The sequence below is a fragment of the Hydra vulgaris genome, chromosome 05 (assembly GCF_038396675.1).
Source record: "Hydra vulgaris chromosome 05, alternate assembly HydraT2T_AEP".
Lineage (NCBI taxonomy): Eukaryota > Metazoa > Cnidaria > Hydrozoa > Anthoathecata > Hydridae > Hydra > Hydra vulgaris.
The window spans coordinates 39639144-39665719 of NC_088924.1; the positions used below are offsets into that span (position 1 = coordinate 39639144).

The following is a 26576-nucleotide window of genomic DNA, read 5'->3' on the forward strand; positions in this document are numbered from 1 at the left end:
AATCGGTTATCTTCAAAAAGGAAAAACCATTACAGGAGCATACTACGCATCATTGCTTGACAAGCTAAAGAAACAACTTGCTGAAAAACGACTACATTTGCAGAAAAAGAAAATCCTGTTTCACCAAGACAACGCACCGTCTCACACCTCAGCGGTTGCTGAGGTGTGAGACGGTGACGCCATGACGAAAATCCACGAATTACGGTTCGAACTGTTTGACCATCCGCCTTACTCACTAGATCTGGCCCCAAGCGACCTCTTTTTGTTCTTTTATTTAAAAATTGCGCTCGGAGGTTAGAGATTTTCATCAAATGAAGAGAACAATTATTATGCCTTCGTGAACAATTATTTTGCAGAAAATCGCCGAGTACTATTACAGAGATGGGAGCATCGCTGGGAAAAGTGTGTAGAGTTACAAGAAGATTATGTTGAAAAATAAAAAATAAAATTTCGAAAAAATGTCTTTTATCTTTGTAAAGTTGGAAACTTTTCAGACCACCTTTGTAGGTTCTAAAACGATTAGGTTCTGTTATGATTAGGTTCTGAAATGATCAGGTTCTGAAATGATTTTTAAAAACTTCACTACAGAGCCGACAAAACCGGGGTGGGGGGGGGGGAGGTGTCTTCCTCCCCCGATCAATTTTTGAAACGAATAACATCTGCAATTGTTGAAAAAAAACAGCATCTCCAATTCAATCAATTGAATTTCTTGAAATTAATAATAGAGAAGATAGCGAATCCTATAAATTTGAAAAACAATTCATTGAAATTATCAAATATTGTTTTTCAACTTATAATTGTAATCTTTACTAATAAGTTAGAAATATATATGTTTTTCAAATTATTTGAAAATTAAGGATTCTTTTTCATTCTGTTAAATAGTTAAATATGTTACTGATTTTAACGGAAGGAGGAGGGTGGGGACATTAGTAAGATGAATCATTAGCTTAAAAAGTTCGGTGAAAAAGTTTTCCACTTTGGTATTGCCTCGGCAAATTTCCAAGGTCTTAACTGCAAAAAGTACTATTTATCTCAGAATCGTGATGCTGCTTCAGGCCCGTACTAATAATTTTTGAACAAATTAAAGTCACAATTGATCCCGGATCCATTAGCTTGTTCCGTCGGTGTCGGTATCTTTTTATTCCTAGCAACCATTACAAACTTCCTAACTATTTTTCTTGAGTATATCACTCAAAAGAAAGTTTTTTGTAATTGTCACAATTAAATAAACTTTATAATAACAAACAAAAAATTTTTTTTAACTATTTTCAAACAAAAGTAAGATTTCTCTATGTTATCAGCTATTATTTGGGTTATTTAAACAAACAAACAAAAAAATCGAAATAAACAAAACAAAAAAAAAATCAAAAGAAACAATTTTTTTTTTCTTTCTGTAATAACTATTACAGAAAAAAAAAACTACTGCTAACTTAAAAACAATCTAAACATAAAAAACAATAATATAAGATAATAAATTTCTTACTTTAATAGAAAGTTTAGAATTAAATTTTAAAAATAGACGACAAATAAAGAAAAAATAAAAATAAAAAACAAATATAACCACAATAATACAAACAATGGTAGCTGTGATTAACTTGAAAAATAAAGTAAAATACTTTTTCAAACGGTCATACTTGCTTTTAAAATTCTCGTTCAGATATGGGATAACCTTATAAATAAAAAAATATGTATTATCTGAAAAATACTTATGTTTCATCAAAATTATGATGCACTTATTGGCAAGGATAATAGCTTCGGTGTGACAACTCGTGGTGTAACTGATGTGCACACAACAAAAGTTATTTTTATCTTATGGAAATATAAAGCTAGCAATATTTAGCATGCAACAATTAACTTTGAAAAACATTAACTTTACAACAATTTTTACTGGTGGAAAAGTTCATCTTTTAACTAAAATGGTAATATATTATATTATTTATGAAACATTAAAGATAAATTATGATGCTAGGTTAAGTCTTGACCTAGCATCATAATACATATGCATCGTATCATCGTTTTAATATTTAATAATATATCTAATTCTTATTTGTAGTGATTTAAAAAAAAAAAAATTTTTTCGGTACTAGTTATTACAGAAAGAAAATAAAGGTTATTTTTAAAATCACTACAAATAAGAATTAGTTAGATATATTATTAAATCTTAAAACTATGATATGATTTATAAAAATTAGTTCTGTAATAGTTCCATTATGTTTTATCATAAATTTTCTAATTTTTTTTTCTTAATCTTAAGTAGTATTTTTAATCTTAACTTAATTTATAATTTTTCTTAACTTAATTAAATCTTAACTTGATTTTTAATTTTTAATCTTAATTTAAGAGGCACTCAATACATAAAAGATATATTATAAAAGTGATATCTAAAAGAGACATAATAACCACAACAACAAAAAAAAACACACGCAAATAAACAAAAATCATTAAAATAAACTAACAAACAAATGAAAAAAACAACAACAATACAAACAAGTAATAAATAAAATATTACTTATTTTAAAAAATATATATAGATAGAATAAAATGTGAGCCTTTATATTTATATTTGAGCTTTATATTTATACTTGATTAGGTTTTTAACTAATTTACACACCGATTAAAAGTAATTTAACATATTACATAAATCACTCTTGTAACACCTCCCATGCTAGCAACATTACTTATTTATGTCAACCTTACCCATTTATGTTATCTAATAACATAAATGGATATCTTGACTGTCATATGGTGGTTTATTTTACTCATCATGTTTTTAATTCTGTTCTGTAAACTAAAAAATTGGTTTAATTCAGATTGAAGATAACAAATCTTCTGTAAGGGAAGTACTTATCTCATAATGTTTTGCTCTAACTGGGGACAGTCTAGATAAGTTCAAAGCATAAAAATTAGATAACTTGTTAGTAAGGTCTAAACCCAGTTTTCCACATTTTTTTTTACATTTATTCATGTCTATATACTCGGAGAAATTGACAAACTATTGGTTTAGTTTTAATAACCAAATCTTTTGCAGTATACTAATGCATATTTTATACTAATGCCTATCTTAAACAAGTTTCTTCTCGTAGTTATTTTTGTGTCTAATAGATTATTGATGATTGGAAAAACTTTTTTCAATTTTCAATAATAAAATGTGTAAAAAATGTGTTTTTTAAATATAAATAAAACATTTGTATATTTATATATACAAAATACTATTAATTAATTCAAAAGATTTTTTATTTTACAATTATTTTAATTTATTTTTTTATTATTTATTAATTTTTAATTTTAATTGAAAAAGTTTTAATTAGAGTTGAATAAAAGTGAACAAAAATTGAAATAAAAAGAAATTAAGTAAAAAATAAAAAATGTTAATTAAAAATTAACACGATAAAGTAAAAATTGTTATTGGGAAAGCAATAAATATATCAAAATAATTTTTCTTATAGTTACAAGAAAGGGGTAAAATTGAATTTTAAATTTGTAAATTTTCACTGTAAAAATAATTATTAGATGTTTGATCTCTAATAAAATGCTTGCTTGTGGAAATTTCTCATTATAAGATTTCTGTAATTTTGGGTCTATGAACTGCTATGTCATAGATTAAAAGACCAAAACTTCTTTTTTTAAATAAAACTAAACAGAGATAAGGTAGAGTTTCTTCAAAAATAGGATAGTTAATGAATGGAAGATGTATTTATTTGGTTGTTTATTTTATTATATATTTGTTTATAAAACGCTAGATTTGAGTTTTATACTATATATAACATGATAAATTATTTAAATTGAACTATTATTTTTATAGATTTGATTGAACTCATAATATATTATTTTTATAGATTTAATTGAAATCATAAAATAAATTCACTGTGAGGCTTTTATATATGTATTTATTATATTTTATGCTATAGTTGTGAATGAGTGTTTGCTACGCGTAAATGTACTTTGATTCCCATCATGTTCATCATGATAGTACCCAGGATAGTGTAATATTGGAGAGGCCGTAAACAGTTATACTATTATATATGAAAAATATACAAATGTAATTTTTTTTATTATGTAAGATTCACTTTTCTAGATAGTAAAAAAATTATATAATAAATATATTGTATAAAATAAGTTGTAAGTAGTTTATTTTAATTTATTTATTTTAAAAATTTCATAAATAAACTGTAAATTAAATGAAAATATAATAGTAATAGTGTAACTAGTAGTATATAATAGTATAATGTTTGGAATTTTAATATTATTTTAAAGTTATATTTTTTCAACTTATAGTTAATAAGGCTGTTATTAAGCTAGGTTATTAATTATTATTATTATTATTGTTATTATTATTGTTATTATTATTGTTGATTAATAAGAGACTGGTAAATTATGGATCATAACAGACTAAAAGAATTTCAAAGATTTTTTTGCACAGCCTTTTTGTTTTCTTCAAGTATGTTTTTATTTGTATATTTGTTTTAGTCATGACATTAAGTTGATCTTGGCAAGTGTGACATTTCTTTTAGAAAAAAACTCTCGAAATTTCAATTTAATTCTATATGTGAGCATTTTTATTGGAAAAAAAATGCTTGTTTTGCATGCATTCAAGTTTTAAAATGTTGACTTAAATCTAAAAAAATGTTGACTTAAATCTAAAAAAATGTTGACTTAAATCTAGGCAGTTTTTAAGAAGAATAAAACAAAGAGTAATTATTTTATTTTTTTGTTGCAAATAATAAAAGTCCTTCATATCTAGAGAGTACCTAATCAAATCCAAAACTCAAAAAGCTAACTATGCTAAGATATTTGTATATATGTATACTAATTATTATATTACATATACGTTTAAGTATATTGCATATAGTAAGGTACTTGTAAAGTATTTATGTGTTATAAATACTTTATGTTTCATAATATGTAATTTGTATTATTTTCAGAAACTGTTTCATGGTTACCACCGTGGTTAATGGCAGCAATTATTGATCAAGACCACACTGGAAAGATTCGTGTTGATGATGGGTGTGATATGGTTTATCACTCAAATAATTGTACTATCCATTTAAAACCTATTGGTTCAAGTTGTAAACAATTGTTAAACTTTCGAAACATTTTTAAAGACCAATCAAAACTAGAAGTATTTTTTAATTTAACTGATTCAACGTTTCCATCTGATAACTTTTATATCTATAATGTTAATGTAGGGTTATGTAATAACGACATAACTTTTGTTACTAAAAATATAGTTTCAAATAATTTTATTGATCGATATATCTTACTTTCTGATGTAAAAATGGAAATAGTGTTAAAAGGTTTTGAGAAATTTGATCAATCAAAGATCTCCATTCGTGCTACAGGAAAGGGAATGATAAATGATAAACAGTATAAAATTACTATAACAAAAACATTTTTTAATGACTTTTTTAACATAAAACTAAATGCACATAAAGTGCATTTTGAAGATTTACTTATCACATTTAGAATAGAGAAAATTTTTTATAAAGGTTTATGTATACTAAACAAAAAAGTTTTGGAAGCATTAGTTGCAAAAAAAATTTTTATTTCTGGAATTTATGACTTTAATAGAGGATTTTATTTTTCTGGTAATGTCGTTTTTGTTGATCCTCATTCCAAACGACATCTTTCAACTGAAATAATTGTTTTGCGGGAACCTCATCAACCCCTAAAATTTGGGGTTATAATTAAAGGGAGCATTCACCAAAACATTCTGCCACTGTTAGAAGATATGTTAAAAAGAAAGCAATCGAATGTACCATTAATTGATGATGTTGGGCATGGTTTTTTAAGTATATCAAGTCATAATATTTTACGAGCTAACTTTGACAAAAATATCCGTCCTCGTGCAATTCCAAAAGGAGTGGTTTTACAAACTATTTCAAAACTGAATGAGATCCATAAGTCACAGTCTGAAGTTTCTAACAATGATACATTAGGCCTGCGATTGGTAAAGCTAATTATGTGCAGTAAAAAAGATCAAGTTGAGTTTAACCCAAATAATAATATTGATTTGCACAAATTTCTTGGCAGAATAAGCACTGTTAAGAATGATTATTTTCCAAGTTGGTTGAAAACAAATGGAATTGTTTATGTAAAAGTTGAAAAACTAGAGTACTCTGGACCTAACAAAAGTAACATACTTTTGAAGCTAAAGCTCAAAACTTCTTTAAAAGTTTTATTTGGAACAATAAAAATTAATAAAATAAATTTTGATTTAATAATGGATAGAAGTCATAAACCGAATCAATGGATATGTGGATTTTCCTCTGTAAAGAAATCTATAGGATCAATAGAGTTCAAAGTTTCTATTAGCTGTGATAAAGGCCTCAAGAATTTCAGAATAATTATTGAAAGTGTTTATTTGAGATTTAGTAAGCTCTTGGGGTTACTTCATATTGATAAAATTCCATATGAATTGAAGAAAAATACAAATCAACTCTACAACTTTGATATTAAAGCATTGCGAATTGAAGAAAGTCAAAACCAGTTCTTGAGGTATATTGAAATATTTTGTTTTGATATATATTGTGCGTAAATGCAGTTTTTTCAATATTATATTCAGTTTATCTACGTTTACAGTTTACATAAACTGTTATATGATGTATTTTATGTTTTTATTAGATTTGTTTGTTTTTTCTTATTTATTCATTATGCTTTTTGTTTAAAAAAAAATAAATAAACTATTTATAAAATTTTAAATTATCACTGGTAAAACTGAAATAGATATTAGTATATACTTCTATTCATATATTGATTGTCGATATTGATGTTTTATTATAAATTTCTGCTATAATTGAGTTGTAAAAACCATTAATTAATTGACTACTTATTATTCTTCAAATTGATTAAAACACCAATTATTTTGTATTGCTTGTTTTAGAAAGTAAACTCTCAGTCTCTCAAGTCGATTTTTTAAAACATTTCAACTGATTCAATTCTAGCATCTAAATTTAGCAATGCTTTCCATTTCTAAATCATATTTTTTATGTTTTTTGAATAAAAATTAGAAATATCATTGCATAGGATATATTGCATAGAATTTGTAAATGTTGATGAAATTTTAAAAATGGGTAAATGTTGTTGCGTTTTATCAGGAAAATATAAAATGTTCAATTTTGTATTGTATATTGTATAATTTTATCAACGTTTAATTTTAATTTATTTTAAAGATGCTGATGTCACTTGCTTGATGTGTTTTATTTTAAAGATGCTGATGTCACTTGCTTGATGTGTTTTAAAGATGCTAACGATAGTATTGCTAATCTATTGAAGCAGTTGTATTCATTAAATAAGTTTTTGCTGTGAGGTAGTTTTGGGAAATAATAGCTGATTGGTTGTATGATTCAATAATAGCTGATTGGTTGATTGGCTCATTTCTGTTATATTAACTTTTATCTCAAAGTACTAAAATGATTTATTATAGTTAATTATAATTATAATAATCAGCACCATGAAATTTTTTATTTAATCTTTTAAATGATTTGAAAGTAAAATAAACATTTTTCAAAAGCAACTTTAAAATTTTTTTTTTTATTTACAAATAATAAGAATATATAATTTAAGGCTGTAGGCAACAGCTTAAAAACCATAGGAATAAAAACTTTTTCACCTTCAGACCATAAACTTGTGTTTTAATTTAAATAAAATTTAATTTTTTTTATTTGTAAATAAGGTTTAAAAGACTATTGCATGATATAAACCTTGTGGATTTATTTTTTATTTATTTTAACTGCTTCTTCTTTACTTCTCCTGAATATAGAGCGTTTTTTTGTTGGATTGTTGTTAGGAAGTTCTCTTATATAATAACTATATAATAGTACCTAGGTAGTTATTTTTTAATCAATCATTATGAAAGTATTAATCTAAATCCATTTGCTCAGAAAATTACAAATGCATTTTACGGATTAAAACAAATGCATGCATGCATTTGTTTTAATCCGTAAAATACAATAGAGAAAAAAATCGTTTGCAGTTGGGCACAAAAGCAAAAAACAAAAAGATAAAATAATTTTTTTTCAGAAACAAATACATTCCAAAAAATTTAAAAGATTAGAAAGTGTTGAATTACAGATTCAGGAAAATATTTTCATGCTAAAGGTAGATTTAAGTTCTAATTTAGGTTTTTATATACAAAATAAATTTAACTGGTAAACTTAGACTTTAGTGGTCATAGATAATGATATAAAAGAAACAAAAAAGCTATTTCTCTGAAATCTAATACAGAACAAGTATTGCTTTTCTGAAAAAATTTGCAAATACATTTCAAAATATAGTCCTGTTTTTTTATCTTGGTTACACTATTTAAAAACTTTGATGCAGCTTACTGTAAAGCATGTTGGTTAATTTTTGCCCAAAAAAATTAATGATATATGATTAACCAAGATGTAACCAAGATTAAAAAAACAATTATTTAATTATAAAAACTATTATGTAACCAAGATTAAAAAACCACCACATGATCATGCCAGTATATTATGATATACTGGCATAATCATGTGGTGGTTTTTTAATCTTGGTTACATTATTTAAAATTTATAGATGCAGTTTACTGCAAATCATGTTGGAGTTTTTTGGCCTATAAGAAATAATGATGTATTGGTATATGTGATTGGCATTTTTTTAATAAGTTGAAACTCATTCTTTATAAAACATCATATTAATGCATTGAAAACTGCCTAAAATTTAATAATAATAATAAAAAAAAAAGACAAATGATTAGACAAGTGCATTTGTCAAAATGAGATGTTTTAGGGTTCTAAATCATTTGTTTGACATTATTGTTGAATTTAAATATTTGAGATACAGATGAGAGTTTAAAGTTTGGAAACACATAATTGACATGTCAATTGTATCAGTTAGATATAGTCCTAATATTCAAAACAAACTAATTCAGTAAACAAGTCAAAATTTTAGAGAATATTTATTAGGTGAAGTTAATAAAGTTTATGTGATTGCTTTTATTTGTTACTACCAAAGATATAATGAAAAACACCAGATAGGTGTAATCATTAGACATGTGAACTTCATGGGTTTTTTATATTTTTAAATTAAAATTTTTTGATTTAACAGATTTTACTGCAGTGAGAATGAAAAATAAAGTTTTATCTATAATGAACAAAATAGATTGAATATATAGTTTCCATTAGAGGTCAGTTGTGAAAGATAATTAAAAAAAGATGCAAATTAGAATTTTAATTATAATAATAATATTTTGATAACTATTAGCAGTTAACAACTGAGTTTTGTTTAGTTAAAATTCACCAACTACCACATGCTGTCACAGAAAAGAGGTCAGCAATCAACAATGAGTGTTATCAGCCTGAGAGTTATCAGCCTGAGTATTATCAGCCTGAGTGTTATCAGCCTGTAGAACCGTCTTAGAGGTTAGATTATTGAAAAATTACTAATATAAATGAAAAAAAACACAACCAAGGATAGAACCTTGTGTTACCACAGGAATTACTGGAGATGAATTTGAGTGTCACTGGAGGTAAAAAGAAATGATTCATTAATTTAAAAAACTTTTCCAGATACACCATTTAAAGTGTTTACAGTGAAGGCTTCAAAAGTTCTTAATTGGTCTTGCTTGAGGCACATTGGGTGTGTTGGATTCTTTATCAGCATAATATATACATTTTTCCATTTCAGATAATCTTTAGAGTAATAATTACTTGTTAAGATAGGCTAAAATAGTTTTTGAAACCAAGAAGAAGAAATAAAAGCTTCCATGCCTGCCTGAAGTCAGAAGATAATGTTAAACTTTAACATAATTTTCTAAAGTCAGAAGATAATTTAAATTTTAACATAATCTTCTGAATTAAAATTGCACCTTTAATTAAGGTGCAGTATTATTGCAGAATGACAAAAGACATCAGTACAAGGACCATCATCAAAAATAGCACAAAAATAATCCCAGTCATTGAAAGTCAGAAAAGAAACCCCAAGCAAAGAAGTCAGCTTTAAGATTGCAGTAAGAAATGATCGTGTCATGAAGAAGTTTGAGAATTTTTTGTGAGAAAATGGCATAGCCTGAACCATGCAAATAAGGACAAAAGAAAACTAAACAGAAGCTAAGGTCAGAGAAAGACAAGACACATTTTAAAGAGTGATGTTAAGTAATTAGGATTGTCCAGAAAGTGTCAAAAAGTTAACTATCTGAGTAGGCGATTAAGACATTTTTATTTTTGAGCTTTCGTGTCTACAGGATCAATAGTACTAGATCCAGTTCATTTAGTGTGATAATCATTAAAGTCACAAATAACAATAATTTAGCTGATGAATAAAGCTACAAAGAGAAAGGTGATTGAGTGAAGAAGTACTTATGACAAATAGGTGAATAATTATGTATATGACAAGGTCATGTATATGACATAAAAGCTCCCCTTTGTGAATCAAAGAGAAACAACCATCAACACTAAGATCCAAAGCTGAAACAGCTAAACTAAAAATAATCTCATAATTAGCAAATATGTCTCGTAAATTTTGCAATTTTGCAGACTCAACAGATTTAAAGTTTCTTTAAAGATACCATAAATCTATTTAAAGGATAGATAATTTGCTGGTAATTATGGTTTTTTTTATGTTTAACACTTGTAGATATTCATGTTTTAAAAGAACTTGTGTTTAAAAGTAAACTTGACTCAATCATAATAAACTAAGTAGTTGTTTCTGCTGATCAGTCCAAAGTTTTAACTAAGGGGTCTACATGTAGCTTCAAAATTTACACCTAAAATGCTATTATAGGAACCATCCATGCGCAACACTATTAGTTCTTTGATATTTTATAGCTGTTGACGAAATCAGCCACTTTGAGAACTACCACAAAATTTAGGAATTGTAGGAAGATCATTTAGCAAATTAATAAAAGTTTAAACAAGAATTAGGGACTGTAAGACTAAATTAAAAGAAAATTTTTTTTATACATTTGCAAATACAAGTAGTAAGGAAAATTAAGAAAGCAAAATTACAAGAGATTAATGTAAAAGTATTTGCAACAATAAAATTAGTTATCAGTTTTTAGAAAATTGTTCATGGTTTTTGTAAATATAAATATAAGTACTTTCAACACAATTTTGTGTTGTTATTTTTTTGTAAACTATACATATAAATAGTATTATCAGAAATTTTTTTTTATTTTGGAGTGATTTAACCAATTTTAATTTAGAGTGGCTAATGAGTGGTGTATAAAGGTCTTATTTTTATGACAAATATTTTTTTTTTGAAGTATTTTCACTGTTTTTTTGAAATACACTTTTTTGCAAACCAGGGTATTTGTTGTTCAAGAGGTCGTTATCAGCAAACTTAGATGCTACGCAGCAATTTTAATTTTTTTTTAAATTCTGATTCACTCCCAACAAAACTGCAAGCAAACACTATTAAGTTGAGAGTTACTAGAAAACAAAAAAGTAAAGTCAAAGAGCAAGGAATGGGCTGACAGAAGACTCGAAAAGTTATAGATTGAATAAGTCAGGAAAACATGAAGATGGGAGAGAGTTTTAAAAGGTGCTTGGAAAAAAGCTAAACAAATAAAAGATTTTATGATTGACATGAATAGTAAAAGAATGTGATTTTGCTAAATGACAAGTCAAGACAGAATGAGAATTCGTTAATGAAACAAGAGATAATATCTCCTTTGAACAGTGAAAGTGGTAGTATTTTTAGGATAGAGAAAGAGATACAACTTTACAACAAAGAGAAAGGCTCAAACACACACATGCATATATATTTTAATAACATATTTTATTTTTAAATATCAAACATAAAAAACATAGTATAAAAATATATGATAAAAAATATAGTATAAAAATATATCATGAAAAATATCTAAAGAATTGTCCAATCATAAAGTTTCTTATTATGGCAAAAAAAAAAAGCAACAGCTGAGTTTGCTACGTAATTAATTGTCAACCAAAATTGGGGAGGGGAGGGGGGTCTGGAATTTTTTTGACAAATGTTAACAAGGGGGCGGGGAAGGTCAAGAAAAATTGCCGTCAATAATGTTACTTTCTTTATTAAATACTTGAAAAAGAAAAATAAAGGATGTTTTTTTATATTTTTTATTTTATTTGATTATTTCATAATCAAATGTTGATGTAATTTTATTTGTTGGTCACTGGAAGTTACTTGGTGTAGTTAATACTTTGCTGACTACAACATATATCTATTTAATGGTCTGTGAATCATAAAAAGATAAAAAAAATTAAAATTATAAATTTTGCCGTAATATAAAATAAAAATATTTATAGCGAAAAATCACGATTGCTTGTTCAAATTTAAATAAAATTTTAAATAAATATAATCAGTTCATTTCACCTAAAACTTTAAAAAATTTTTTAGGTGAAATGAACTGGGAATTTTTTGAATATTGGGAATTTTTCCTATTTATAAGCTCTATCTTGGTCAGAATTCTAATATTTTTTGTGAAAATTGATATGTGCTAGAACTAATTAGAGCTAGGATATATAGTAGATTAAGGCACTTTTTCAAAAATTTTGAACTAAAATTAAGTTAATGCTGTTGAGCGGATTTGATCTAAAGAATCAAAAATAGTGTGCTTTAGATTCACAATTAGGGGTTATAAAAATTTTTGAAAGTTATATAAAAAGGATAAAAGATTCTTCAAACATTATAAAAACCTGATGCAAACAATAGCATCTAAAGCTCTTGTTTGGACATAATATGCTGATAAAAGCTAATTCCAAATAAAAGAATTCGAATAACTTATAAATTGCATAAACTACACCAAGTAGACAGATGGTTGATAAGAGGGAGGTGAGGGTTGAAAGGTAAAAATTGCCAAAAATTGTTAACATAATTAATCGACAGCCCCTAAGAAAATATTAGGTCACAAAGAGTTTGATGGACATTGAGCTGCATTAATATGATGTCGAAGAAGGTAAAAGAGATTCCTGCAAACAATATTTTAAAAGTTTTTAACAAGTTAGAAAATTCTAATATTTTTCAAATTTTATTTTGCAAAGTAAAATTAGTCCTTTAAAAAATTTCAAATGGATCTACAAGAAATTAACGAAATTCGAAAAATGCATGCATTAATTAATAAAATAAGAAAAAAATTTATTGCATTAGTCCTAAATTTATTAAAAAGAGTAAGATTCTGTTTGATTGATGAGTCAACCACTATAATCTAAAAAACTAAGAGTGTGTTTTTAGTGTTGTGTAAATGCAAGTAGAATGAATTCATAAATATTTTTGGATTCAGTGGAACTTGAAAGGGTATATCTAAAAGAACATTTTATGCTTTTCTTAAATGTTATTTTTATGGAAAAATATTTGAATCTATTATTAGTTTCTGATGGCACAGCAGTGACATTAGGATATAAAAGAGGTGTTGTGAAAGTACTCACTAAAAAGTTTCCTTTTGTTATAATTTGGCATTGTGCTAATCATAACCTGGAATTATCAGTAGGCAATAATATTAAGAAGATTTCAAGTATTATTAGATTCAAATCATTTCTTGATAAGCTTTATGTTCTGCATCATGCTTCCCCCTAAATAGTAGAGAGTTAAATTTGGGCGCATAATTACTTAAAATGCAACTAATGAAAATTGGTTGAATTTTAAATACATGGTGGGTATCATCTAGTTTCCATGCAGCTTTTGCATTATGAGAAAATTATAAAGCACTGGTGAATCATTTTGAAGAAGCGATGGTTGATCTTACAAGAGACAAAATGAAAAATTAATATCTATAGAGTTTTTAATTGATCTAGAATTGATGTGTGATGCTCTCCAAGAATTATTGAAATAGTGTTTGAACATCCAAGACCATAACATCGACCTGTACAAAGCAAATTAAAACTTGAAGCACTTGTATAAATGCTTTAAGTTTTAATTGTGGTTTGTAAAAATGATGGTCCTTATTACAAATTTGCTTCAGTTTCTGCTTTCTTGTTTTACTTCACAACAAAAATTCCAAAATAATGATTTCGGATATTAATCTGAATGCCTTTTATACAAAACTAAAAATGTCAATTTAGAAAAAGTTGCTTGTTGACAAAGATGTTGAATTAGTTCAATGGGCCCGCATCTCAGACCAAAAAGATCAGCCATCAACATTTAGCTGACATTTTGAGAAACTTAGATAAAAAAATTATTAATAAGAGATTTAAAATTTACGATTTAAAGAGAAACAATTTGCAATATCCATGAATACCTTAGATTTGTCCACCAGTGATTGGAAATAAATCTTGGATTTTTTATAAAAGTTTATAGTTTTGTATACTTTGTATCTTATATGCAGTGTCATGACCCATCAACCCCATCAAAAAAGATCCTTAGGATAAAAAGAGTTTTTTTTTTAAATTTGTTCCACCCTTATCAGGGACATTTTGTGAGGGAACTTAGCCAGGAAAAAAAAAAAGTAAAGAAAAAAGTAGGTAAGTTCTAGCACCTTTTTTCCTACAAAAAAAGCACTGCTAATGCATGAAGTTTATTACTATTATTTATATAAAATTTATATTCCATTCCATTTAAGTTCCATTTTATTTTGATAACTGTAATGTTTCATATTCTTACTTAAAGAGAATTGAAAGAAGAAAATTGCTTTAATATTTATTTGGCATTTATTTCTATATCTATATATTAAATTGTTACAACTAATTGTTATATTAATTGTGTGTAGTCTTCTTGCGTTGTTATTTCAACTTCTATTTAGTTTAGTGCTAAAGCTTTCAAGTGAGAATTACTAATGCGAAATAATGTGTCTCTTAGGGAATACTCGTGAGAATTACTCATGCAAAATTAGACTCTTAGAGAATACTTTAGCAATCTTTTTTCATGTAGTTCTTCAAAGGAAATTACTTATTTCACAATCGCTAATCATTATTCTGAATGATTGTTAGAAATTATTGTCCAGATGGAGATAACAATCAGTAACAAATTATGGTTTAAATAAAAATTACTACAGACTAGGATGAAGAAAACCTAATTCCAAAATTGTTATCCTCAAAAAATTGTGAATTGGACTTTCGATCTTTTGTTTTAAATTAAATTACATCAAAATGTATCAATATATTTCAAAAAACAAATATATATTGAGATTTATAGCATTGTTAAAATCTTTTCTTTTTTGTTTTGTTTTTATTTAGTGTAGTTTTTATTTAGGGTTGGTTTTAAACTTAATATTGTTATTTGAGAAATATTTAGTTTAAGGTAAAATTAATTAATTAAAATTAAATAAAGTTCTATTTTAACTCATCTCATCTAGGTACATTAACAAGTTCGATGAATTTTACAATGCTTTGAAACTCAAATCTATGTTTAAAGTTTGTTATGATCTGATATTTTAAAACCAAGATAAATTGTTCAGATCTTATGTTCATTCTGTATCCTGGGAATTCTTTCCAAAAAATCTAAAGGTTTCATTTATAGGTATTTTACTTAACTATGACCTAGAATATCAAAAACAACCAAGTGTTTGGCAAAGTATAGGGTTCCAGACCTGGAAGTTGGTCTGAAACCTTATACTGCCAACAGAGGAGGTTCGATGTTATCTGTTCTCAATAAAGGCTATTGCTCTCCAAGGTGATGGCAGCAAGCTATATAGAACAATGACTGATCATGAAGCTAAACTTGGACAAACTCCTTTTAAATAGTATTTAATGCTGTAGTATAATATAAACTCTGTGAATTAACTGTTCAAGATCAAAAGAATTAAAAAATTTTTGAATTTTTGTGAACTTAGCCTCTCTGTTATTGTGTTCCATCCCTTGGCGGATCTTATGTTTTATAAACACTCAAAGATCCTCCTCTGTCTCATTTTTGATACCTGTATAATCTTTGGCATCAAAATGTACAATGTTTTGCCTCACTCTCCTCAACCATAATGGTTATGTTAGCTCTAGAACAACTTTTCAAATTTTTAAACCTTTTTTTTTTTAAACTTTTTAAATCAGAAATCACATAAGCAAAGCTATGGGACAATGTTAACACATCGCTCAATAAGTCCGTAGGATGACATATAGATGGCAACACAAATACCAAATCCGTATTGTTTTTAGAAAGTACCAACCTTCAAACGATATCTGTCAAAGTTTCATGACAATCGGACCATTATTTACCAAGTTAGTGTGTGAACGATTGAATCAACTTTTGTGAATTGAAAAAAATGGAAAAATCAGAATTTTGTGTGCTCATTGAGCATTGCTTTTTGATGGGAAAAAACACGGTGCAGACCAAACAATGGCTTGATAAGTGATATTCGGACTCCTCTCCATCGAGGCAAATGGTTGAAAAGTGGTTTGCTGACTTTAAACGTGGTCGTACAAACACCGATGATGCTGAACGCTCCGGTCGCCCAAATTCGGCAGTTACTGAGGAAAACATCAAAAAAATCCATAAAATCGTCTTATCCAACCGCAAATTGAAATTGAAGGAGATTGCCGAGGCCATAAAGATATCAGAAGGCAGTGTGTTTACAATATTACACGAACATTTGGGTATGAGAAAGCTTTGTTCGAAATGGGTGCCGCGTTTGCTAACATCGGACCAAAAACAACAACGAATCGATGATTCTGAAGCATGTCTGGCACTATTTCACCAAGATAAAAAGGATTTTTTGCGTCGCTACATCACAATGGATGAAACATGGATCCACCATTTCACTCCTGAGTCAAATCGACAGTCGGCTGAGTGGACACCAGCGGGTGAAAGCCGCCCAAAGGCTCAAACTTCTGCTGGCAAGGTTATGGCCTCCATATTTTGGGATAGCCATGGTATATTGTTCATTGATTATCTTGAGAAAGGTAAAATGATCAACAGCGAATATTACATGGCATTATTGGAACGATTGAAGGCTGTAATTGACGAAAAGCGACCACACATGAAGAAGAAAGAAATTCTCTTTCATCAAGACAATGCACCGTGTCACAAGTCAATGAAAACAATGGTAAAAATGAATGAATTACACTTCGAATTGTTGCCCTATCCACCATACTCGCCTGATTTGGCCCCCAGCGATTATTGGCTGTTCTCAGATCTCAAAAGGATGCTCCAGGGAAAGAGATTTGGATCGAATGAGGAGGTCATCGCAGAAACTGAAGCATATTTTGAAGGAAAAGATAAATCGTTCTACAAACATGGTATCGAAAAGTTAGAGAAGCGCTGGAATGACTGTATCGCCTTAAAAGGAGACTATGTTGATGAATAAAATCAAATTATGTCAAAATGTTGTTGTTTTATTAGCTATCCTACGGACTTATTGAGCGATGTGTTATATTGTCAGTCTTTTCACCACTATAAAAAAAAGAAAGAGATAAGTGCTTTGCTTAGTTATTGGATACTTTTATTTCAATAACCATTTCATCAGTTTTTGAAAAAATATTTTTTAGAATTTGAGGGTGAATCTTTATAACTAAAATCAGCCCAGGTCTTCATCAATTTTACTTTCTGAGGAAAATCCTGATGGAACATATCAACAGCTTCAAATCAACCGCCCAATGCTCCAATTTCTATCTGCTGTCTAGCTGGTCTTGTATACATTTTAAATCTTCAATCTGATGGTATTTTTAGTTTATCAGTCTATGGGCTGCTTTTAAGAATAGACTATTTATGCTATATTTAATGTCAAACATTTAGTACAAGTTTAGTATATTTAGAAGATTAGTAACTGTTTGACTAAAATGTGTTTAAGTTAAATTTTTGTTTTTTACCTGTCATTGATTTTTTAAATAATTTTGTACTGACATTTTTAAGGCTATGTACTTTTTTGAACTTTTTTAAATATTTCTTTACACAGTATATTATCCTTTTAAGAAGCAACATTGCAAAAATTGTTTTTGTCAATCCATTTCAATTTAAAATAAATTTATGCAAGTTCAAATTATATAATTATTATGTTGTCTTTATATAGCTATAGGTTACATAAAACATGGAATAAGTTTTTATTTTATTTTGATTTGTAAAGTAAAAATGTTTATGTGAAAGTCTTGGTTGTTAAAGTACAAGTAATGAGTTTTTTTAGTACTTTTTTGGTTTTTTGTTCCCATTGCTGTGTGGTACTCTATAGTATCTTGAATGAATTTAACTTGGTTGCATTTAAGGTATCATAGAATACCACACAGGAAACAGGAAAGACCTCCAAGCCCAGTGTTTGTATACCATGAATACTAGTCAGCGGAGTAAGCAAGTTGGTCCTGCATAAACTTCTTTTCTTTACAATGCAGATTTAACTGACTTAATCATATTATTTCTAGAGATGTGGGGGGGGGGGGGGTGTAAGAGGGCCACTACAATTAGGGGTTTTTTTTTGTTTATTTTATCTATTATTTCCTAATTTTTATTACAATGTGTCTTCCAATCCTCTGAAAGCTTTTATGAAGTTGCTGCACAGAAAAACAAGTTGTTTGTAAAATGAGATAAGTACTTTTCACTTGACAACAAGAAAACAAAATAAAATCAATAACTTTTACACTTCAACAATTGTAGACTAGATTTATTTTTTGGGAAGACTATAGTCATAAAAGTGTCTTTTTTTTCCATCAAGCATTAAATATCCACTTCCATATTAAACTTATTATGATTGTATTTGAGAGGATTTTAATCTAGAACATATTTTATTTAGACTAACTGGTGTTCCACTTTTGTTTGGCATGGAAAATTTAGCAATGGAAGGTATAATTTGGCAGGAAGGAGTTGAAAAATGGTTTGCAATTGGTATTGTTTTGAAAGATGTTGACTTCATTGATATGTTAAAGAAATTAACTGGGACAAAACTAAATGCATTTTGGGTTGGAAAAACTACAACATGTATATCTGTGTACTTTTTTATATATATTTTCTTTATATTTGTTTATTAGAATTTTTAAAACTTTTGCTATCTTTTGTATGAATATATTTATTCTAGCGATTTTGTTGAGTAACACAAATTCAAGTCCAGCAGTCTATAATAAAATTCACAATCACACAATTCGATTGAGAAGAGATACCACTAGAGAATACCTGGATAACACGCAGAATAATAATATGGCAACAAACTCACTGTTTACTCAGCCAAACTATAGACAATATTTTTCAGATTTCCTTCAACATAATGAAGTTGCTTCTCCAAGTTCTCAGAATACATATTTAAATCCTTACATAGAGCCTCTACAACAGCAAATTCCTCAGCAAGTTTCATTTTTTAATTCAAAGTTTGAGTCAAATTCGGATTTTGTTGATCCAAAAAGGGTAAATGGTTTCAATATTATGAATACATTGTCTGGTCAACCAATCGCTTCATTAAACACATTACCTGGTCCATCTATCACTTCAACAAATACTTTGCCTCTGCAACAAAGTACAATGTCTGGTCAACCTATCAATTCAGTAAATATTTTTGCAGACCATCAAGTGAGTACACCTTCATCAGAACACATTTCCTCAATGCAGAGTTACATGCCGGCTAGTGGTAATCTGGAAAATTTAAAGCAAGAAAATTTTTTAAAAGGTGTGTTTCCTGGTTTAAATACAATGTCATCATCGCCTTTGTTAAAAGAAAATGACTTGAATAATGGATCACCTGTTCCCATAAATAAATATCCTAGCTCAGCCAGTTTTGGTCAAAATGTTGAGTCACTGCCGGCATCTGATCCAGTAACAATATCTCTTGCAAATCCATTTCTTTATTCACAAAATAGTTTTTTGCCCACAAACTTTGCCTACCAGCCACAACCATCAAGCTTAACATTTAATAAAAATAGTATTGCCCCTACAGTCTCAATTATGAATAGTTTAATGGAAGCATACCATAAAATTAATATGCAAAAAATGAAAGAAAATCAAAATCAGGCAAAAAATATTGAGGCAGGAATTATAGATATGATGGCAGATAAGCGTTCTTTACCACTTAGTATCCAGGATTCTCTAGTTCATAATAATTTGTATGATATATTTATGAATAATGCAGATGCTATGATGAGAAGCTTGAGCTTTTCAAAAAATTTAGTCACTCATGATGATAAACGGAAATCTAAAATTCCTAAACCTGATTCATTAAAAGTTAAACACAGTAAGCCTTTAAAAACATCAAAAAATAAAAGTTCATTTATAAAAAAAAGAAGAAAGAAGTCTGTAAAAAAAAAGAATGTATTACGAAGGAATTATAGAAATAAAAAAAGAAGTGAAATAAAGCACAAAGACATAAAAAATAATGTAGATGATTTAAAACATAATAAAAATGACATAAAAAAAAAATTTGGCAACTTCATGAGTTCTAAACTAAAAAACAAAACACAACAAGATGTTGAAAACATTAAAAACGTTTCACTAACGCATAATTTCTCTCTTCTACCTCACACAATGTCTAATGATTCATCTTCTATTTATAAATTGTCATCTCAGCCTTCTACTATCAAAAAAGTTTCTAAAGTATTAAAAAATGAGCAAGAAAAAATTTCCAAAAAAACCAAAACATTTAAGCAAAATGCTTCTGTTGCACGTGATTGGGTAGAAGTACATATTCCAGAAACTGCAGAAGATTTCTTTAACCCATCAGCAAACGAAGATGAGAATGTTCATTATTTTAAAAACAAAACACCTGTTGTAATAAATGATTTGATTGGTTCATTTGCAGAATCGATTGCTAAATCTAAATCATCTGATAAAGTTTTTTTTAATGAAAGACTTGGTCTTTCTCGACCTAACATTACAGGATTGAACGAGCGAGCAAACATCAGTGATAATAGCAGAGAACAACAAATAACTAATGAGGCTCCAGAAGAAAAGCTTCATAATATTTCATTTTCAAGTGTCATGAACAATTCATTGATTGACCATAAAAGTTTTAGCAAAAACACTACTCAAGAGCTTCGTTACAATTCTAAAATAAAAACAACAACAGAAATTGATAGTGCAACACTAACTACATTCAAAATCATTAATGATAAAGTAGATTTAACAGACAATCATAAAAAAAGTCTCAAATTTATTAATGAATCTCACCAACCACTTGAATCTATTGAGCAAAAGAGTTTACATGACGTGATTTGGTTTGGTTCAAAGTACAGCACTGACCCTGAAGTTTTTGACGAGTATAACCCAAAACTTAATTCTTTACATAATAACAGCATTGTTAATAAAACTTCAGAGAACATAAATAATCCAAATACTAAAATTGTAAATGATCCATCTAAACATTTGCAGCAGTTTACTTACATTGTTCCAGAAAGTACAATATTAACAACACCAACAAGTTCATCGACAGTAAAGGTACTTAAATCAATGAATACTAAAAGTAATCCTAAGAATAACATCAAGATATCTTCTGGAAAGGATAACATCGATATATCTTCTGGAAAGGATAACATCAATATATCTTCTGGAACAAATAAATCTAAAAATATAATAGCAGTAAAAGATGATGTAGATGATATTGAAGTTATAACAAATCCTGGTATTCATAATCATTCATTGAAATCTGGTCATCCAAACATTTTTAAACTTAGTTTGACTGATGGAGATATAGATGACATAAGGAGTATTAGTCAAAAATCGAAAAATAAATCATCTGTTATCATAGATACAGTTAATAATTCTACTATTAAAGCAGAAAGCAACACTACAGTATTGAATAGATCATTATCAATTGATAATGAAAATAAACTGTTTTTAATAAACACCAATGTAAAACACATCAATAAAACAATAGATAACAAAATTAAAAAAAATGATTCTAAAATTATAGTGGATAAAGTACAACAAACAACTGATGATGCTCATAAACTAATCAAGGATAACATAGGAAAAACTAAGTCAGATGCTTCCAATCAGACACCAGATGCTTCCAATCAGATAAACAATGGCTCCTTAGCTATTGACATTCTTAAAGACTTACTTGAAAACAATAGAAATTTTAACAGTGAAACTATTGCGCCAAACGGAACTGCACCCAAACCTGAAAAGCTCCGTGAAAAATCAAATTCAGGAACAAATGAAACCAAATTAATGCCCAAAGCTTCTAATTCTGTACGAATTGAGCAATCCCAGAATTCCACTAAAGACATACCTAAAGATAAAAAATTAAAAAAACCTATAACATTGAAAGATAGAAGTAGTTTCGTCAGTCTTAATGAATCATCTCTAAACAACAGCAGTAATTCTTCTGACAATTTTTATTTATTAATTGATAATAAAACAGAATTTAATAATAGCATAAATATTTCAAAAATAATATATTTTGATCCTGGTAATGTTTCAAGTCAAAGTAGCGAAAAAACATCTAATAGTAACATTGGACAAGATGAATATTTTTCAAATATGAAAAGTGATGAAGAAGAAGAAAAAGAAGAAGAAAAAGAAGAAGATGGAATCATCTCCAATGAAATTGATCAAAACAAAATTAAATCAAAAGAAACACCAAGTTATAACCATACTTTGAGTTCTGAGAATGATCAACCTCTTACACAAAAAAATTCAGCTATTCATAATGAAAACAAATCTATAAACCATTATGATTTTTTACTTGATAATCAAAATAAAGAATACTCTTTCAAAAATGAATCCGATGGTGATCCAATAGAAGAAGTTGAACATGATTTTGATGAAATAGATTTAGTTAAGAAATCTGATCCATCTAAAAGTACGCAAGCATTACACGATGATTCTGATGATACTCCTGCTGTTATTGATGACAGCAGTGAAGATAATGTTTATGCTAAAAAATTGCACGATTATTTATATAATAACCAGTATAAGGTATTACTTAAATACAAAACTTATTTTAATTAATTTTAATTGACAATTTTCAAATAAATATGAAATATATATTTTATATTTGTATAAAATATAGATTTTATATTTGTATGAGATATACATAGTTTTGATTTTTATTATTTTGTTCTTAAAGCTGAAACATTTTTGTTCTTGTTTCTGGGTGTCCACGATGTGTTAATTACTAACTTTTGTTGTAACACTTTTATTTTTGTCGTTTGGTATTAATTTTCTGTTTGATGTCAATCTTATTTTATTAGTCACCTTTGTTGCAACATTTTTTTTGCTTGCTCTTTGATGTTAATCTTATGTTTAATGTCAATTTGTATTACTCACCTTTGCTCTAACATTGCAATGTTGTTAATTTTACTACAAAGTTTATTTGTTTTTTAAATTTTTTTTTTTTTCAGATTTTTTAAAATTCTTATAAATGTTGTATATTTACATTAGGAGTATGAAGATAAATCCTCAGATGATCGCAGTCAAGTTAATGAATACCTAAATGGAGATACTGATAACTTAGACAATATTGCACAAATTGTTTCAATGTATAAAAGTAAATTGAAACATGAAAGTGCAACCAAATTTTTGGAGATAAAAAAAAAGAAAAAAACAAGAAGTAAAAATAAAAAGTTGTATTTAGTCAAAAATAAAAAGCTACAAGTTGTCATGGAAATTCGACCAGATAGCAAAAGCAACAAAATATCTGTTGAAACTCAAGGCATAGATAATTTGTTTCACCCATTTATTGACAACAAGTTTTCAATCAACAGAAAAAAGTTGCTTAGTAACTTTTCTGGTGATCAAGTAGACAGTCAAAATTTTATAACGAGGAAGTATCCAGCAATAGCTCTCCATAAAAAAGGTAGTACCAAGATATTAAAATCTAACAATAAAAAAGACAATCATAATGAATTTTACACCAATCTCACTAATTCGAAAAAAAAGATTTTGCTTGATGTTTTAAAGCATCTCAATAGAAAAAGGTATCAAAAAGAATATCAAAATTCTCAAGAAAAATTCCTTAAGTCCAGTTTTCACAGGTGGAACAGAAAACTTCTTAACAAACCAAAAATAAGGCAAGATCTTCAATCAAAACTAAGTTTTTTAAAAAACTTTAATCTTTTTGAAAAAGAGCTAAATAAAGGTAAATTTACAAAACACTGGAAGGATAAAGCTGATATAGATGGAGGTGTTGAAAATATAGTCACAAGTCAGTTTAATAGTTTAAAAAAGAATGATTTTGAAAAGTTCTCTGATCAAGATACGCAAAAAAAGAATAAGTTGAACCAAACATATGTTGATGTAACAACTGACAGCGACCCATTAGAGATATTTCAAGGAAGCAAATTTGAGGGTAGCCATTTATTGAGCAATGCACAGAAAAAAAATGTTCAAGTGCGATTGATAAATAGCTCAAGCACTCTTTATCCTGTTATTGATGATTCTGTAAGAAATGAAGTTTCGAGTGCTTTAACTGAAGTTACAAAATCTAAAAAAAAAACAAATTCCCATGATTATATTCGTGATAAGTTTCATGAAACCACAACATCAGATGGTTATAAAATGTTCTCTAGCATACCCAATGCTTATGACTTAAATAATGAAGTGTTAAGGAATCAGCATCCAATTATTTATAATGACTCAATAGTGGAATTTTTTAAAAGAAACTCAATTCCCATTAACAATCACTCTCTGGATTCTGATGATATAATTAGCATATTCAAGCTCGCAGAACTTGAAGATCAATTTGAACCATTACCCTGGTTACATGGGACAAACAATACAAAGTTCTTAAATGAATTTTTTAAAGTAAAGTTAAAAGACAAAAAAGTAAAAAAAAAGGCTGCTTATACAAAGCACACTAAAATGAACAGAACTCATCATTTCTCTTCTCATTACTTAAGCAGCAAAAAAAACTCAACACTTGAGTACATAAATTCTTCAACTCACCTCATTTCACCTATAAAAGAAGCCATCAAGAATTATCTGTCCCAGCACTCACAGAGTGATGTCATGACAAACAAGAAAATTAGTTTAAACACAGAAACTAGAAAAAGCAAGGAATCTCAACGAGCCAATGAAACCATAAATAAAAGTAAACAGCAGTTTTTAGAAGAGTTTGCAGAGAAGAATTTGAAAGGTATAGATGAAAAAATTCTTCAGTTGAAAAATAATCTAGAAACTGTTGCATATGAAGATGCTGAACAAAGATTAACATTCAAAGATATTGAAAGGTTGAAGGGAATCACTGACAAGATAAATGAATTTAAAATGAGCTTAAATAATGACTTAGAAGCTAACACAACATTGCCTAATAAAACAGCATTTAAAAATGAAAGTGCAAATGAAATTTTATCTTCTGGAAATAAGTTTTCATGGAATAATACATGGTCAAACATTTTATCTTCTGGAAATAAGTTTTTATGGAGTAAAACATGGTCAAACAAAAGTAATAATCTTTCAGATAGGTCTGAATCTCCTCATTTTTTTTTGAAGAAAAAGAAGAACCATTTTTCATTAAACAAAAAAAAAAATAATAATAATAAACCAAGTTTGCTAAAGAAGAAAAAGAATCATATTAAATTACAACGTGGGGAAAGCAAAAAATTTCAAAACAAAAACCGTAAAAACTATGAAAATCACAAAAACTCCACAGTTTACAATTATGATAAAAAATTTCGAATGCAAGATCTAAAGAATATAACAATTGTTGAAGGTATTTTCGTTTAATAATATTGGGTTATTGTAATTTTAATTATTTTTTTTCAAGATTTAATTTCAGGAAAAGGTAATACTAGTAAGGCAATATGTGTTGGGGAGTGCGTATAGCTAGATGAGATTGTGGGGTGCAGTTGCAAGTTTTTTACTATCATGTAACTAGCAATAAAAACAACTTATATAAACTGTTGTATATTAAACTTATCAACATTTAAGCTTATATTAAATGTTGTAGCGCATGAATCCATTAATTTTAAAAAGTCTTAAAAAATATTGTAAAATTCGATAAAAATATTCTATAATTAAAGATCAAATGTTTGATTGTTTTCGTTTTAATTATTTGTTAAAAACTCCATCAGTTTCACTAGTATGAAATGTTTAATTTTTTTTTTTTTTTTTATACAAAATACTAAAGTAATTTGAAAACAAAAGCCCAAAAGAAATTTCAGTTTGATTTTTTTTTGAATTCCTTGATTCAAAGTTAGTTATAAATTAGGGTTGCTTGATTCGTTGTTTTTTTCTTGAATTTTATATAGAGTTATATTGCAAAAATTGTCATTAATTTTTGCATCATATCGCATAGCGTTTTTTAGAAACTAGTTTTAAGTACTTTGGAAAATTACTACAGATAGATATTTATAACAAAATTTACATCTATACTTATAATGGCCATTATTATTTTTTTATATTGGTTTTGCATAATTGAATATTATTAATTTTATATTGTCAGATTTTTAAGTTATATAAAATTACTTAATCTTTCAATTTTTCAATAGTAAACAGATATAAGATATGTTGTAAAAAGACATAAGATATATTACTTGTGTTTAGAGATATTTTTATCAATTTAGTTTGTCATGGCTAAAAGACCTCTAATATGTAGGAGGATATTTTTTATTTTTTCCTTAATACTTGGCGTTTTTTGAAGTTGATATTGAAATGATGAATTTTTGGAGATAAATTGATGGAGTTGATATTTCTTATACTTTTTTGTTTTGTATTTTTATTCCTTAATTCATTATTTCCTAAACACATTTTAAATGTGTTTTGTGTCTAGAATCCTAAATGATATTTGCAGTTTAACAACCACATTAAACTTTTCAACACTAAAAATATTTTTCAAGACTTAGCAGTTTTAATCATTGCTTACA

General features: G+C 27.5%; 1 protein-coding gene across 2 annotated transcripts in view; it reads left to right on the forward strand.

Moving 5' to 3' along the window:
* The window catches only part of LOC101235976 (uncharacterized), a 65263-nt gene that overhangs the window by 5349 nt on the left and 33338 nt on the right, over nt 1-26576 (forward strand). For both annotated transcript variants that reach the window (XR_010638683.1, XM_065798168.1), the window contains exons 2-5: nt 4923-6495; nt 18581-18765; nt 18863-22689; nt 23155-25423. Coding sequence is in view for 1 of the 2 variants with exons in the window: in XM_065798168.1 (XP_065654240.1) it covers nt 4923-6495; nt 18581-18765; nt 18863-22689; nt 23155-25423 (7854 nt within the window). In the remaining variant the exon portion in view is untranslated. The remainder of the gene's footprint in view (nt 1-4922; nt 6496-18580; nt 18766-18862; nt 22690-23154; nt 25424-26576) is intronic.